Source organism: Leptopilina boulardi, unplaced genomic scaffold, assembly GCF_019393585.1.
Source record: "Leptopilina boulardi isolate dan_hultmark-lab unplaced genomic scaffold, ZJU_Lbou_2.1 LbouV2_384, whole genome shotgun sequence".
Classification (NCBI taxonomy): Eukaryota; Metazoa; Arthropoda; class Insecta; order Hymenoptera; family Figitidae; genus Leptopilina; species Leptopilina boulardi.
This window is the reverse complement of record NW_026137956.1, coordinates 1,963,815-1,981,871: the sequence shown is the minus strand read 5'-3', so window position 1 is coordinate 1,981,871 and position 18,057 is coordinate 1,963,815. Positions and strand designations below refer to the sequence as shown.

At 25.7% G+C, this 18,057-nt stretch overlaps 2 protein-coding genes across 2 annotated transcripts; one reads left to right on the top strand and one right to left on the bottom strand.

Moving 5' to 3' along the window:
- Positions 1 to 4,252: 4,252 nt before the first annotated feature.
- Positions 4,253 to 7,939, bottom strand: LOC127288293 (translation machinery-associated protein 16 homolog). Its single transcript, XM_051315666.1, has 5 exons — positions 7,779 to 7,939; positions 7,116 to 7,207; positions 4,949 to 5,086; positions 4,709 to 4,857; positions 4,253 to 4,579 (listed from the first exon to the last, which is right to left on the bottom strand). Exons 1-5 carry the CDS (start codon positions 7,779 to 7,781, stop codon positions 4,266 to 4,268), a joined length of 696 nt encoding a protein of 231 aa, XP_051171623.1. The 5' UTR covers positions 7,782 to 7,939; the 3' UTR covers positions 4,253 to 4,265.
- A 968-nt stretch (positions 7,940 to 8,907) lies between these two features.
- Positions 8,908 to 17,589, top strand: LOC127288294 (marginal zone B- and B1-cell-specific protein-like). Its single transcript, XM_051315667.1, has 5 exons — positions 8,908 to 9,278; positions 9,501 to 9,610; positions 10,543 to 10,641; positions 16,622 to 16,750; positions 17,450 to 17,589. Exons 1-5 carry the CDS (start codon positions 9,060 to 9,062, stop codon positions 17,571 to 17,573), a joined length of 681 nt encoding a protein of 226 aa, XP_051171624.1. The 5' UTR covers positions 8,908 to 9,059; the 3' UTR covers positions 17,574 to 17,589.
- The last annotated feature ends 468 nt before the right edge of the window (positions 17,590 to 18,057 follow it).

Here is an 18,057-nt window from a genome sequence, read left to right as displayed (position 1 = left end):
TTAATTTTTGTTCAAATAAAATTTAATATAAAAAATTTTTAAGGACTATAAAATGTATTGTTACTTTAGTCTAAAGTAACTACGAACACGATATATTTAATCTACATTTACATTAAGGATTCATTATTCTATTCAATCACACATTAAAAGGAACTAGTATAGATTTGACTACTTGTTTCAATTTTTGTAGTTGATTCAACCTTTTTTTTAAACCCCAATCAAGACTAAACTAATGATTAAATAAGGAATCTACAAGTCTTCTAGAAAAGTGCAAAACAATAATTATAAATTAGAGGAAAAGTATGAGAGAATGGGAACGCCTTAAGGAAAAATAAAAAAAACGACCTTATTGTTTCATAAGTTTTGTTAGAAATTCATAAAACATAAAATATGTTAATTCCATCATTTTTCACTCTTTTGGTAACCTATCTTTTAATATCGGGGATTTAATATTTATTATCTTCACAACTATAATGCAAGTACAACACGTGTTAGCCAAATCGGTATCTGGTATTGTTAGTTGGTGAAATGACTCTATTAAATAGAATCGACGTCTATATATACAGTGACTCACACAATGTTATATATATATGTGCCTATAATCGTGTTCTCTTAAAGACTTCATTCACTTTTCTTATATGTATATTTATCAGAATTTAATCAATATTTCTCGTATTAATTTGAAAATGGCAAAAGTATTTTAAAGATTGTACAAATTCTTTATATAAATGAATCATATTCTATTAGAGATTTCCTTATATTGAAAAATATTATTAATAATCCTTGAAAGTCTCCAAGCATAATCCAAAAAGGAAATCTAAAAATGGTGTACCAGTTCGTTATGAACTACAACATTCGAATTTAATACCAGTTTGTTAGTCGTAAAAGTATGTACGTACAACTTCCAATGTATTTCTACAAAAAAAAAAAAAGATACGCTAAATCAATTTTGATTAAAAAATTAAGAAAACCCCTACAGTTAGGAAACAAGGGATTAAAAACAGATTTTTTTAACGTAGTCGATAATTATCAAGATCTGTAGAAAAAGATGACATTCACAATTACAAGAAAACAGTTGGAAACAATTTATATTATTATAAAAAATTTTGAAACTTTTTGGTACTTTATTAACTTATCAATTTTTTTTTAATTCTGTTTGTGTCCAATTCCTATATGTATTCCTTGTTGAGACTAAGATTGATTGAAACTCAATTCCTATCAATTCTGTTTTAATATTTCTCTAATTTTTTAATTCTTTTGAATTCCAAAATACTGAATAAGTATAATTCAAACTAAATATTTCAGTTATATACCTGAAACTCAATTCCGTTTTGATATTTCGATAACTTTTTAATTATTTTGAATTCCGTAATACTCTAAATCAAATATATCTACATAGTTCGCAGTTGATACAGCTGCGCAGAATAGGGCTGTTTTCGGCGTTCACCCTGGGTTAACCCAGAGTTAACGATGGTCCAATCATCATTAACATTCTGTTAGATCTACCAATCACAATTAACTCAGAGTTAACCCAGGGCGAACGCCGAAAACAACCTAGTTGTTTGGCTCTGACATTGAAAATCGAAAGTTCAAATCTTCAGACCATCAAATTTTTTTCTGCACAAAATTTTAAAATGAAAATTGAAAAGAATTCAACTGGCATTATTTTTGAGAACGCAAGATGTATACAAAAGAATTGGACAGAAACGGAATTCAGAAGAATTAAAAATTTTCAATTCCTCACTTTTTACTGTGTTGTCAGAAGGGAATTGTGATTTCATAAATTTATTCTTACACGCTTTAAATGTAAGTTTTTATTCCCTGCTTTTTCCTTTCAATAATAAATATAATTGAAAACGATTAATATTTGTTACTCCCTTAAAAAGTTAAATAACAGTATTGTTTCACTGAGAAAAATGCCGTCGTAACTTTACAACGTCCAACGTGACTCGAAAAATGGACCACGTCAGACGTTGTAAAGTTACGAACGGTTTGTAAAAAAACTTATTTACAATGAGTTTGCATTTTTACAAACGATTGTCAATTTACGATCGTTTGTAAATTTACGTCAGACGTCGCTGTATTCCTAACCTCTGATTTTCTTACTATGTCTAACGTTGTAACTTTACCCAAAAAAAAATCATTTGTAACTTTACAAACTGTTCGTAAACCAGCGCTGACCTTTTTCTCAGTGTTATGACATCTTTTAACATAAACATAACCTACAACAATAAACGTGAGAACAATAAAAACATGTCCGTTAATAAAAAAAATACTTTACACTATTTTTAAAGAAATTAAGTTTTCATACATACTTTCATATTGCCTTATGATTTTACTCACATCATTAATCAATAATTAAATATTTAAGTTATATCGCATGCACATTAAAAATTTTCGCAGTGCATTAGAAGCAGGCGACACGATTTAATTCTACATTTTCCCGCGAAGGTCGCACTGAACAGTCGACTACCGAAAACTCTAGGTGTATTGCCCTATTCTGGGGCCAAATTTTCCTTACATTTGCATGGCTGTTAAGTCTCCTTATTGTTTTATCAAGAAGTCATAAAGGAAGAAGAAGAAATATCCTTCTACTACTTCGTGAGTAATACTGTCATTCTGGTATCATGAATACAAACATAAAATTGAGGTTAGGGATTTCTATGTGCTATAGTACCATCCCCCACAGCACCGAAAATTTCCTGAAAATTTCCTAAAGATTTATTTGCAAACTTCGGAAACTTTAATTGCAAAGTTTAGAGAAAATTGTATAATTTTTGTAACAAACATTTACTCATTTTGGACATTTAAATCTTTATATAATTTTCTCTAAACTTTGCAATTAAAGTTTCCGAAGTTTGCAAATAAATATTTAGGAAATTTTCGGTGCTGTGGGGGCAGTACCAATATTGCAGTATTGGTGTTTTAGGCATATTAAATTCTGAATCGGTAATAACTACTACTCTTAAATCTCCAACTATACCAAAGAAATTAAATAATTCAGAAATATAACTGATATATATTATATTTAATGATCAAGAAAATAAATTTTCTTATAATATATATGTATATATATATGTATGTTAATCGGAGAATTTCACTGATTCAGGCTAATTGAGTCGTCAACACAACCCTGACCTAGAACTGTATGTATATAATGTATATAGGAAATAAAACCTTTTCGTTAAGAAGAAAAATAAAACAACAAGTATACATAACTGCAAACATTATGGGAATCATAATGAAAAGATATAATCATATTTTTATGATATTCTATTGCAATATATATATACACACACAGTAGTACAGCTTCACCGTTAGGTTCGTTGTGCTTCATCAATTTTGCTCCACTAAAATTATATTCTCTCTCAACGGTGTGAAATACCTGGTTTTAGAACCGTGCAGATAATGACCTTGCATAATCGATACGATCTTGTACTTTGAATCCAACTATTTAATTTCGAGATCAAATCAAATGAGAGTATACAAACTATAATAACAACTTGCGCTGACATTTTTCTCCGGCACGCAGATACCGTGAAGTATTTACAAAAAAAAAAAAAAAAGTTTGTTTAATTAGAAATGAAATTAATTAATGATTGGATACAGTAATTGCTACTGGAATTTATATATAAAATGTTTTCATATGTATATTTAATTATTAACAACAAAACTTATAATTTTTAGTTAACTTTTATAATAGTAATTATATTGATGTATATTTTTTATAATTTCACTTGTTTACGTTTTTCATATAGTTAATAATTTGTAATTAAATAAAATAAACAAAAACGATTTGTGTATTTTTACATTCTCATCATATATGAGAAGGTATTATGATTGGTCGAAAATTGACTTTTGCTAATTCCATGAAATCTTTACATTTTGAAGTGTGCCCTGAGTTGAAAAATTCTAGATTTATTAACAATTTAATGAATAAATTGAAAAACAAAAATAATTGTTACTAATTTTGTGGTCTTATAATTAAAAGAGAAAGATTCTTAAAATATGATTTAAATTGGATTTTCTTCCTTACCTTCAGATGGTAATTTATCGATGAGGTGAGAAATCTTTCTTTCCTCATCTCGCAACAATAGAATTCAGTCTAATTTAGAGGATTTCCCTCTATATTATCATTTGAGATTAATAATTTCAATTAAACGGGTATTTTTTAAAAATTCTATTTAAATTTTTTCAAGTCACTTAATATAAACAGGTTAAAGGTTCGAATAAAAAACAGATGATTAATTAAAAAATATTTTTTTTTATTCCACTATCATGTCACTATCATTTTCCAAAGTACTAACATTCGATTTCTCATCTTTATTCATCTCTATCCTAGAATTTTCTGCATTTTCTGCATTCTTTGTCTCAGTAGATAATAATTCTTCTTCTCTTGAAATATCATTAGTTTTTAATACTAATTTACTATTTACATTCTTTTTTATTCTACTTAAATAATCTCTTGTTAAATCTTTTTGTCCAAATCTTCGAAATTTGAAATTTGGTAGATAGCGTAATTCGCCATCCCATTTCTTCAACATTTCACATTGGCTTGTTGTTAGTATATCAGGAATTTCTGTTTTTAATGAGAAAAAACAAAAAAATATATATATTAGAAACATTCTGTGAAAAATGTCTTATTAAATACAATTTTTCTTTTTTAAACCAATTTACCAAAAAAAAAAAAAATTATTTATCTCATTACCAATTCCACATGTTTTATATTCTTCTAATTCACGTTCCTTTGTCATTCGAAGAATATCTTCTCTACTTGCATGTTGTCTATTTCTTTTTCCTCCAATTGAATGTTTTAATGCTATTTGCTCCAGTTCTTCATCATTTCGTGCTATGTATCTAGATGAAAAATAAAATGTAGAATATGAAATTTTTCAATATTTATTATACATTTTTTTATACATATTTATGCGAAACACAGATCACTAACTCTAATAATAATTCTGCTGTCAATTCTGTAGTATAAGGACAAACATCCTTCATATTCTGTTGAATCCATAACATTTTCTCAGCCACCAAATTTTGCTTTATGTACGAACCAAGTTTCGTTTTTTCACGTTTATTTATTCTGAAAAATTAATTAACATTCCAAACATTGACGTTTTAATATTTTCTAAAAATTTATCAATTTTATAATAATTTATTTCAAAAAATATCGGGACGCATGATTATGTTCTATAAATATTATTAGTTAGAATTTTCATTTTATGGAATTTTATTTGTCATAATTATTTTTGAGCCGAATTTTTATTTATTCGAATTAGTATTTTGTAGAATTTTCATCAAACCGATTATCTATATTACAGAATTTTTATATAAGGTAAAAGCACCAGTAACTGGACGCTATTGAAGGGGTCTCAAATTTATTTGTGTTTTGTACTAAGATAATTATTCAATATAATTGATAAAATGTTTGTATTTTCGTTTTATTTATCTTTAAAAAATACTAATTAGACAAAATTAATTGTCAATTCAGACAGAATTGGACAGCGATTTTCGAGAAATTGTTTTATATATTTTTTTTACTCCTACAATTAATAAATTTTATTTTGCCTAAAAGCTAATTATCTAAAGAGTATTTCAAATTCTTTTTTACTTAATTTGAGGGCTATTTTAATTTATTTTTGCTACTGTCCATCTACTGGTTCCAAATTTTGCTTTATCCAGGTACTGGTGCTTTTACCTTAACCAACTTCAAAGAATTTGTTTTTGAGCCGAATTTTTATTTGTCAGAATTTTTATTTGCTCAAATTTTCATTTAACATAAATAGACATTTTTAAAGAATTTTTATTGGGTAGAATTTCATTGCATAGAATTTTCTTTCAGATGAATTTTCATTTGTTCGAATTATTTTTTGATATAATTTCCATATTACTGATTTTTCATACTATCGAATTTTTACTTAACCGAAAAATCATTTAACAGAATTTCTAATTGTTAGAATTTTCATATGTCCGAAATTGCAATTGGTCGAACAAATAATCGACAGAAAGATTTCGGCGCGCGATTTTTAAAATCAACCAATTACAATTTTATGAATAATTTTTGATTGGTTGATTTTAAAAATCGCGCCGAAATCGTTCTGTCGATTATTTGTTCGACCAATTGCAATTTAGGATATATGAAAATTCTATCAATTAGAAATTCTATTAAATGATTTTTCTGTTAAGTAAAAATTCGATAGTATGAAAAATCGGTTATATGGAAATTATATCAAAAAATAATTCAAACAAATGAAAATTACTCTGAAAGAAAATTCTATGCAATGAAATTCTACCCAATAAAATTTCTTTAAAAATGTCTATTATGTTAAATGAAAATTCGAGTAAATAAAAATTCTGACAAATAAAAATTCGGCTCAAAAATAATTATGACAAATGAAATTCCATAAAATGAAAATTCTAACTAATGATTTTTAGAACATATTCAAATTGTATAAACAAATAAATTTTTTTCTTGAAAATTTATTTGCGTTTTACTGCCAGACAAACTGGTTTGCCGTTAGACTATAATAATCATGATTATAGTGAAATTAGACGTAAACTTAAAATACCACTAATGTCTGAAAGATTTTTTGTTTTCTGATCTTCATTTTTTATTTAAAATCATCAATGGTCGAATTAACTGCTCAGTCCTGTTGTTTTTATTTGATTTCTACGTGCCGCAAAGATCGCCTAGAAACCCACCATTATTTAAATTACCTTTCATTAAAGAAAACTACATTATAAATTCAGTGATCAACAGACTGAGCAGTGAGGCAAATCAGTTTAACAACAGCATTGATTTTTTCTGTAATTCACTCACAACTTTTATTAAAAATTTGCGTATCTTAATTTTCAATGATTATAATAACTATGCAGCCAATTAATATACAATAAACATAATGTATCTTTATAGTACTCTGTACGAATGGGCTTTGCCCGTATATTTTCAATAAATAAATAAAATTGATATTTCTTTTTTCAGAAAGTACAATTAATAATATTACTTTAATTATTTAAATGTTATTTAATTATCTTTTTTTGGAGGTCTGCATTTCCTTGGATAAACGTCCTTAATGTAATTTTTATACTATATAATTTATACTGTAATTTACTTGTGAGTTTTCTTGACAAGCGCTATTGACTTCCTACTATTTGGATGAGAAAGCTTCTTCACCTTTGACAATTCCTTTCTTAAATTTGTAGACTGAAATATATTTATTACAATTAATGAACTAATTAATTAAATTAATTAACTACTAACTAATAATAACTAAAAAAAAAGTTATTAAAAATTTCAATACAAATTATAATAATTTTTTAAATTTTCAATGTGATAAAAAAAACTTGTAATTCATGGCTTTTTTTTGTTAAAAGTACCCCAACAGTACTGAAACTTTCCTAAAGATTTATTTGAAATGTTCAGAATATTTAATTGTAATGTTTAGTGAAAATTGTATAAAGATTTAAATGTCCCACTTGAATAAATGTTCAGGAAAGTTTCACACTAAACATTTATTTAATCGGGACATTTGCAATTAAATATTCCAAATATTGCAAGTAATAAATATTTACTAAATTATCAGGAAATTTTTGGTGCTGTAGGGGTAATATTTACAATAGAAAAAAAATTTACTAATTTATTGCAGTTTTTCTTTTTGCAAGACCAGTAGCAAATTTAAGTATTTTGTCAGTTTTCCTTGCTTTTTCATTCTTAATTGTTTTGACAATTTTTTTTTTTGTAACACAGTGTAATAGAAATAAACGTTTATACTTACCATTGTACTTTTTTGTGGAGGCACAATAAAATTTTTGGTAAAACTTGTTAAATAATAATAAATAGACAGACAGTAGTGATAACAATATTTTCTGACATCTTAAACAGTGACCACGTTTTTGCATACATAACCTATCTTTTTCTTATACGTTTCTGGTTTTGTTATTAATCTTTTCAACTTAATGCCATCTTTCGTGAATCTCTCGAACGAAAATAAAATTCAAATGATAATAAAGAAAATTTAAACTATTAGGAATTCGACAAAAATTAATAGTTAGAATTAATAAACTTAACTAACATTCGATTGTAATTTAAAATTTAAATATTAATTGTATTTTTTTCTGAATAAAATTTATTTTCAATATTTAAATATGATATGAGGCCTAACAAGGATGGGCGAAAGTTTATTATAAAAAATAATTGTGGATTTATGTAAAAAAAAAAATAACATCTTTACTAGAATCTTAGTGAAAAATAAATTTGATTCAAATTCTATTATTCTATTTCAAATTCTATTATAAATAGCCATTTATTTATCATATGAAATTATCTTTACTGTCGATAATATCTTTTGGGATAAATTACTTCGAGTTATATCCGAATGGCAAGAGATGGCAGTAGTAAGTAAAAACTATTTCTCTTTATTTAAATATATTATAATAATTTTTATTTTTTTTATAAGTGCCCAAATTTTTAAGCTATGAATTTTTAAAAATTTGAGTTTTTTTTAGATTTTTGAAAATTAGACCTAATTTCAATCCTAACTCTTTGGGCACGATTTTTTTTTATTAGTTTTACATACCTACCTGGAAATACTAAGAATATTTTTCAAAAAGTTTTAAAGTGGACCAGCTGATCCTTTTTAATTTGTTTAAAAAAAAATTTTTTTTATTTTAAGAAATTTTTTTTTTTTTTGGCCCACACTAAAACTTTTTGCAAAATATTCTAATTATTTTCAGATATGTAAAAATAAGAAAAAATTAATTTGTTCATAAAAAAATCATTATTTTTTTTATAAAAATTCAAAAAATATCATAGACATAAGTTTTATATGAAATATAATCAAAAAAAATATAAACAAAAACAAAATGAACTGTTAACCTATTTATAAACAATCATGACATTTTTGTCAAAGAGAATTTTTTTAATTTCATTAACGATATTTTTACATATTACATATATTGAAAAAGTTGAATCGTTTGGAAAATTTCGACATGAAAGATATAATAATAATAATAATCAATTGAATGATAAAAAAGAATGTAACTTAAGTGATAAAAAAATGAAAAATTTTCCCATAGTAAATAATAAAATGGAAACCAATGAAAATACTTACATTGATCCTCATTATAATTGCAATAGACCCGAAAAAAATTTTATTCAAAAAATTTCTTATCAATCAATAACTTCATCATATTTTTCTCATTCTTGTGGCATTATCGATGTTAATCTTTCATCAGCTTGCATCAGATGTGAAATGTGTCTTGCCATTGCTCAGCAGGTTTTTGCGAATTTTTCCATATTATTCTAATTATTTCTCTTATATTCAATGCCCCTCTGTATTAAATAAGGTTATATAATATTTTTTTATTTTCTACATTTCAAATAATTAATAATTTAATAAAATTGAAAATATATTTAAAAATTATAATGTGAGATTTTTTAAATAATTTAATTAAAAAAAATAATTTAAAAAACAAAAATTATCTCCTCTTATTTATAGATAAATCAAACACTAATTGATATTCACGAATCAATGATACCACTTCTCTGGCTTAATGAAACAGAAGCCTCTAATCTTTTAAGAACAATTTGCAACGATTCATTCAAACAGTAATTTTTTTTTCCTTCCTTCAAAAAATTTTATATTCTTTGGTTCATTTTTCTCTTGTATGAGATATTTTTGTCCATCTTTGATAAAAAGTAATTTTATTGAATTTACCTTTATTACTTTGCATTCATTTTTGCTTTGAAAAAGTAAATTCAAATAAAATAAAAAATTTTATGAAACGAATGTATATAATTTTTTAATCCCTTGACAGTCGATGGCCCACAAATGTCCAAAAAAATTCGTGCCTCCTTTGAGATTTTGAACATTTATATGTCCACATTAGAAAATAAAATAATAAATATAATTCGATTTAAGTATCAATAGATATACTAAAGGTTTCGGGATCGCTGAATCCGAATTTGAGGTCAGATTTAAAAAATTCAAAATGGCGAACCCAATATGGCGGAAAAATTTAAAATAGATTTGATTCGTTCAAAATTTGGTTTTTGGGGGTTTTTGGGGTCATTGAATCCAAATTTGACCGCAAATTTGGATTCAGCGACCCAAAAAACCCCCAAGTACCGAATTCTGAATGAATCGAAACAATTTTAAATTTTTCCGCCATATTGGATGGCCATATTGAGTCCGCCATTTTGAATTTTTAAAATCTGACATCAAATTTGGATTCAGCGAACCCAAATACCACCGAGTACCAAATTTTGAACGAATCGAATCAACTTCAAATTTTTTCCGCCATATTGGGTCCGCCATTTTGAATTTTTTAAATGTGACCTTAAATTTGGATTCAACGACTTCAAAATCTTTTAATACGATGATATGAAATTTTTTTGGACCGTTTTGGGCCTACAAACGATTTTTCTACTAGACTGCGAAGGGTTTAATTTGGACTAATTATTTTTATTTAATTCTTATTTCATCTAATTTTTATAGATAATTGATTTTAATTAATTAAAAATTAAATAAATTATCGAAGTTTCAGTTTACGTTCTCTCAATGGAAATTATCAGATTTGCGATCGACAACCGGGTGCAACTCTTGTTACAACGTCTGTTGATGGTCTTTGGGAAAAACAGTGAGTAAATAAAAAAAAAAATTTTGTCTTTTTAATAAAACAATAAATAGAAAAACATATTGCAGATTAAGAGTGTTCAACGATCTCTGAAATTCTTTGACAAAAAGGGACCTTTAATTATCGCCTTATAAAAACGGCACTGAACGTGAAAACACTTTTTTCTCGAATTAAGGACACATTTTATAAAATCGGCCAAAATAATAAGATTTCTTATCTTATAAATTTCCTAAATCCAAAAGATTTTTCGAATCCATACAAAAACGCGATCGCAAAATTGGAAATAGGAAAGTAATATAATAACAACTTTATTACGTCCTGCCGCCGTTAGATGTCAGAAGCATACAGGGAGCACAAAGTCGCAGCTTTCATTATATTACTTTTCTATTTCCAATTTTGCTACATTGTTACATTATTCTATTTTTGCATTTCTAACACTTAATAAAAAATATCAATGAATAGACAGGAAGGTATAATAAATAAAAGAATGATTAACATTATCACAGAAAATTAAAAGGCATTAAAATAAGCTGCAACGCTTATTATTTTAATCCAATTTTGCTTAATTTAATACCAAAATGGATTAAAATAAGCAAAATTGGATTAAAATAATAAGCGTTGCAGCTTATTTTAATGCCTTTTAATTTTCTGTGATGCTGCATAACCTCACTTTTTTGTTGGTTGTTCGCTTCTTACTGCATCTAGAAAAATTATATATTTTTCTCACAGACTAATAAATATTTATTTGAATCAAATAAATTTTTATTTGATTTAAATAAAAAATTTTATTCAAGCCAAATAAATTGGCTATAGTAGGCTGTGAGACAAATATACGGTGTCCCTACGATTTTGAGATTGTTATAAATTATTATTTGACAATTAAAAAAAATGAATTAAAATTCCAGCATTATAAATTTTTACTTATTAAATAAAATAGTATTCTTAAATATTTTCAATGAAATTCATGATAATTTAGAAACTATTTTAAATTTTTTATGAAACATTCATTCTCTTAGGCTTCAGATTCGTACAACTAGTAACAAAAATTCTGCCCTGCTTTTACAAAAAATGTTCATTTATTAGCAACTTTCATTTAAACAATACATTATATATCCAAGCTGCACGGTATATCTCCGTATATCTCCCTGCATGCTTCTGCCATCTGACGGCGGCAGGACGTAACAAAACGTAAACAAATACTTCAAGTAATATTTTAATATAATTTCAATATTCAGGTATACAAAAGGACAACTAATACAATAGGGTGTCATAAATGGTTTATTATGACTAGACTTCTAGTCGACTCTATCTCCTTATTTTTCATTTGAAATATTTAATATTATTTAATTAAATATTTAAACACAAATTAACTTTTCGACCACAAAAAAATGTCTACCCTTTAAAATTGTTATAAAAAATATTGTATAATATTTATATAAATATTATATATATATAAATTATATATAAAAAGTTGTTTTTCAATAAATTTTCTTATTTTTTAAAACAATTTTTATAAACAAAAATAAACAGTACGATCAATTTTAATCAGAAATTAATCAAATTTTTTACAATTAATATTAAATTTAAGTCGCTATTATAAAAAAAAATTTTGCAGATAATTTTATGATTTAAATATAAACAAAATCTTATAAACAATTACATATTTCGCCTGTTTGTGTGCAAAAAAATTTGTGCTTTTTTATAAATTTGCAAGGGATTTTTGTGCTTATAAGTTTCCTTATAATTAAACAAATGTTTTGCGATAAATTTCCTCATATTTTTTAACAATTTATTTAAGGGTATGTCCAACATGTGAAATGTAAACAAACATGAAATGTAAACAAACCATGCACATTTTTTCGCAGTTCTCATTTGCGTAGAAAATAAAAATTTGTCGTTTTCTTTATGAAAATGGTAAATTAATGTATTAAAGTTTGTTACTATACTTTATTTAACTAATTATATGAAAAAATAAGTACAATTATAATGAAATGAAAAGTGCACTGAATTAGCAATTTTTTCAAGGTTTCGAAAAAAAAACCATTTGAGTTCAAATTTTTATTTTCTATTCAAATGAGAACTGCGAAAAAACTGTTCAAAATCTAAACAAATCATACCCATTTTTTCGCAGTTCTCATTTGAATAGAAAATAAAAATTTGTAACTTTCTTTGTGAAAATGGTAAATTGATATATTGTATTAGGTTACTATACTTCTTTTAACAACTTTTCTGAACAAATAAGTATAATTATAATAAAATGAAAAGTACACTGAATTAGCAATTTTCTCATTTTTTTCGCACTTCTCATTTGGGTAGAAAATAAAAATTTTTCGTTTTCTTTGTGAAAATGGTAAATTTATATATTAGACTAGGTAACTATACTTTATTGAACTAATTATGTGAACAAATAAGTATAATTATTATGAAATGAAAAGTACACTGAAATATGAATTTTTTCAAAGTTACGAAAAATTTAAGCATTCGAGTATATCTGAGGCACGGACGTTGAGGACCTAGGTGGGAGAAAGTGAGAGAAGGGGTAAAATTTCAGAATTTTACCCTTTCCAAGATGTGACCGTCCAATGGCTCAACATTCTTCTCCCACCTAGGCGCTCAACGTCCGTGCCTCAGATATACTCAAATGGTTTTTTTTTCGAAACCTTGAAAAAATTGCTAATTCAGTGCACTTTTCATTTCATTATAATTGTACTTATTTTTTCATATAATTAGTTAAATAAAGTATAGTAACAAACTTTAATACATTAATTTACCATTTTCATAAAGAAAACGACAAATTTTTATTTTCTACGCAAATGAGAACTGCGAAAAAATGTGCATGGTTTGTTTACATTTCATGTTTGTTTACATTTCACATGTTGGACTTGCCCTTAACCAAATACACTGTCCGAAATTTTTTGTCAGAAATTAATTGAATTTTTAATCTGCTCTGCTTTTACAAAAAATGTCCATTTATTAAATTTAGCAACTTTTATTTAAACAATGCTTATATTTTTTTTAGAAATAAGTCATGTTTAATATAATTAATTAATTATTAATATTAAAATCTCTGTCTGTAATATAATAATAGTTGCGATTTTATGCTCCCTGCATGCTTCTGCCATCTGACGGCGGCAGGACGTAACGAAACGTAAACAAATACTTCAAGTAATATTTTAATATAATTTCAATATTTAGGTATACAGAAGGACAACTAATACAATAGGGTGTCATAAATGGTTTATTATGACTAGACTTCTAGTCGACTCTATTGTTTTTATGTCCCCTTTTTTCATTACCTACTTTACTTTCAGAATATTTAATATTTTAAATTAATATTTAAACACAAATTAACTGTTTGACCACCAAAAAAAGTTTGTACCTTTTCAAAATTGTCCCAAGTAGCACGTAATATTACAGCAATATTGTATTATAAATATGTTATAAGAAAAGAAATCTTGGTACGTTGGCTGATTTTATAAAAAGTGTCCATAATTTAATAAGAAAGTGTTTTAAAATCAATGTTTATCATTTTTAAGTTCAGTTCCATTTTTATAGGGCGATAATTAAATACCAAATTTCAGAGACCTTTGAACACTCTTCGAGTGTTTTATAAGATTTTTATTTAGTATTTATTTTGTACTGAAGCATAGAATTAGAATAAACTGAAAATAATTTTCAAACAATTAAATTTAAAAATTTTCAAAACAAAATATGCCACAGTATTGACAATTGTTGAAATTTTACACCGAAATAATATCAAAACATAACCTCAATCGTGGATGTACTCTATTTAAGAGTTGTGGTGAACCAGTTAATTTTAATAATTTTTTAACAGAGTACATACACGTGATTGAAGTTATGTTTTGTTATAATTCCAGTGAAAAATTTCAGCAATTGACAATATTGTGGGTATACTATGTACATAGACCAACACTATGATCGCTACAAATTTTTTTTCCTGTTATAGACGCAGCCTCAAACACCCAGAAAAAATATTTAAAAAAAAATGTTTTCTTTAATTTTACTTTTTGAATCAAAGATAAAATTTGTTTAAATTAAAACACAGTAAACTTGGTTGTCTCTTTTTCTATTGCAACGTTTTGATGCACATAAGTTATATCAAAAAGAGATCGTATTGTGTATCATTTTTAGAAATGATACACGAAACGGTCTCATTTTTTGATGCAAAAAATTTAATCAATTTATATCAATCATGGCCGAATTGAATCGACTCAAAATTGAACGAATTTTTTTCAGATATTTTGGTAATAGTACAATTGCGGAGACCATTTCACTATTTAATTTGAAAATGAAAATAACAGAAAATCAAAGACAATGTGCAATTCGATAATTAAAAAGTGACAGCTTACAAACATAACCTAAAATGCATGAGAAAAAATTTGTCGATAAAATCAATATAGCCGAGATTTTTAGAAGGTAGATGGCAGCACTCATCTATTTTCTTTCTTTAAATTTTTTCTGAATCGTTTTTATAAAAAGCAAAACTGCCATCTACCTTCTAAAAAGCTTGGCTATATTGATTTTATCGACAAATTTTTTCTCATGCATTTTAGGTTATGTTTGTAAGCTGTCACTTTTTAATTATCGAATTGCACATTGTCTTTGATTTTCTGTTATTTTCATTTTCAAATTAAATAGTGAAATGGTCTCCGCAATTGTACTATTACCAAAATATCTGAAAAAAATACGTTCAATTTTGAGTCGATTCAATTCGGCCATGATTAATATAAATTGATTAAATTTTTTGCATCAAAAAATGAGACCGTTTCGTGTATCATTTCTAAAAATGATACACAATACGATCTCTTTTTGATATAACTTATGTGCATCAAAACGTTGCAAAGATTTGATGCAATTTTTGGTCTCAATTTGAGACTTTTAGGAAAACTGTGAAATTATTCTTTGCTTAAGAAAAAGAAATTTTTAAGTATTTTGAATCAAAGAAATTTTTTTATTGAATGATTTTTTTAACCTAAAGAAACATTTCTTTGAATCCAAGAAATATTTCTTTCGAACTTAAGTACACTGAGTTGCCACGACTGCGTTTGCGCAGACTACGTAGTAAACAGCTGTGTGTGCCGCATGGAAGCGTGTTCAATTTTTCATGGCGTGATAATTATCGGATTTATGTTCTAAACAGTTTTGTATTTATAGCTAAGTTTTGTTTCAGATTTTCTTACAGTGAGTGATAAAGAAGTTTGTGAATATTGTTCGTGTCTTAGCGATTTACGAGTGATATGTGAAAATAGTGATTTGCAGTGTATATTGATTTGTTTTCTTCGTGATCAAAATTCTGCCATGAAGTTTTGTTTAGTGTTTTACGTGTATAACTTTTTTGAAATATATATTTCAAGTATTTCAAAAATATTTAATTAATTTAATATTTTTATATTTTAATCAAAATACGAACGCGTATATACAATCTCAGAACGAAATATAAATATATTTTTCATTTAAAGAAATTTGTGCATTAAAATAAACATTTATTTCTTTTCAAATAAAAAATTTTGTAAAATCAAAGAAATATTTCTTTGAGAGTCAACAAAAAATAAGAAATAATTTCTTTAAATCATAGAAATTTTTCTTTGACCCTATTACAATTTCTTTGATGCGCAAAGAAACTTTTTTCTGGGTGAATAACGACAAGAAAACAAAACAAAGTGACAGCTTCGGCAACCATGTTTATTTGCATATATATATATATAGTTGGATACTGTCAGCAGTCAGCGCTGTACTAACATGTAGTTATATCTTTAACCGGTCGGTAATATAGAAAGTTTAAAAAAATTAAATTTACAAATTTGAAAAAAATAAACGTGTGACATCGAGATTAGATCGAAAGTACTGAATAACACATAAATCATGAAAATATGACTTATCGTTTTCGAGAAATCGGCATCGATATGAACGCCAATTTTTTTTTTTTTTCAAAAATTTTTGAAAATCTAATTTTTAATTATAGTTTAAGAAACAAGTGTCATCATTATCTCGATGAAATGAATCCAATCCGACTATATGAACAATGGAAAAAATGGTGCGATAGTGCAGATGATGAGCAAGGAGCAGAAGATTTATCAACTACTTTATGCAGGTGTGTACGTGTTCCTTTAAAATTTATATTTTATAGAAATTGTAAATTCCTTTTGTGGTACTTATTCTTAAATTTTTAAGTACTTTAAGGTTATGTGATACTCAAAAGTAGTACACTGTAAAAAATCTATTTGGAGATTGTACATTCACAATTTGTATTTGTGTTAAAATTTGTAAAATTACTATATTCAATAAGGTTATGTTACTACATTAAAAAAAGCACTTTTACAATTTTCTGTAAATTTACTACTTTCAAAGTGGATAATAGGTGACGGATGCAACAACTAATTATGTTTCACCTATTACCCACTTTGAAAGTAGTAAATTTACAGAAAATTGTAAAAGTGCTTTTTTTAATGCAGTAACATAACCTTATTGAATATAGTAATTTTACAAATTTTAACACAAGTACAAATTGTGAATGTACAATCTGCAAAAAGATTTTTTACAGTGTACCTATAAAGATTCATTGTCATGTAATGTAATAAAGAAATAATAATTATTATTACTATTTCTTTATTACATGACAACGAATTTTTATACTATTTTTGAGTTTACCTCAAAATGTTAGCTGAATTTAATAAGTATTTTACAATTAAAATCTGCGGAGAATATTTTACGTGTAAAATCACAACAATCACATAACCTTAAAATTATTTTTTATCATTTTTTTTACCTACTTCTTATTTAATATAATTAGAGATGATACAACATTTTTTCGAGATTGTAAAAGTATCGAAGAAAATGATTATAAGAAGCCTAATGCACCGTCAGAAGATTTTGAAACTCATGTAAAAATCTTAGCAGAAATTAAATGGAAATAGTTTATAGTAAATGTATATAAATAACAATAATTATACAAATACAAGAAAAAAGGAAGGAATGAAAGAAAATTTTTATTTAAAATCGAATACATTTTTTTTAATATTTAATTTGAATATAATATTTAAAAAAAATTAAAGGTGAAGAAAGTAACTTCCATTATTATTTTTTACTTTTTAATATATATTTTTTTTAAACTATTTGCAAGTTCACAAAATTATTATCGAATGCATAGTTTCATGTACTCAACAATTTTGTGAAAGTCGTTCGTGTGATAACAAAATTCAAGGACAATTTAATTTTTAATGTTATATATTTGTAATAGTTGCACTGACGTCATTGTTGATAATGTTTCGTGAAAGAAGGGTAAAAAAAACAAAAACATGATTTTTTTTATATGTATAATTGATTTTATAATGTATTATGTAATTATAACATTTATAATTTTATAATAATATACTAAGTGTATATTATTGACTCAAATTT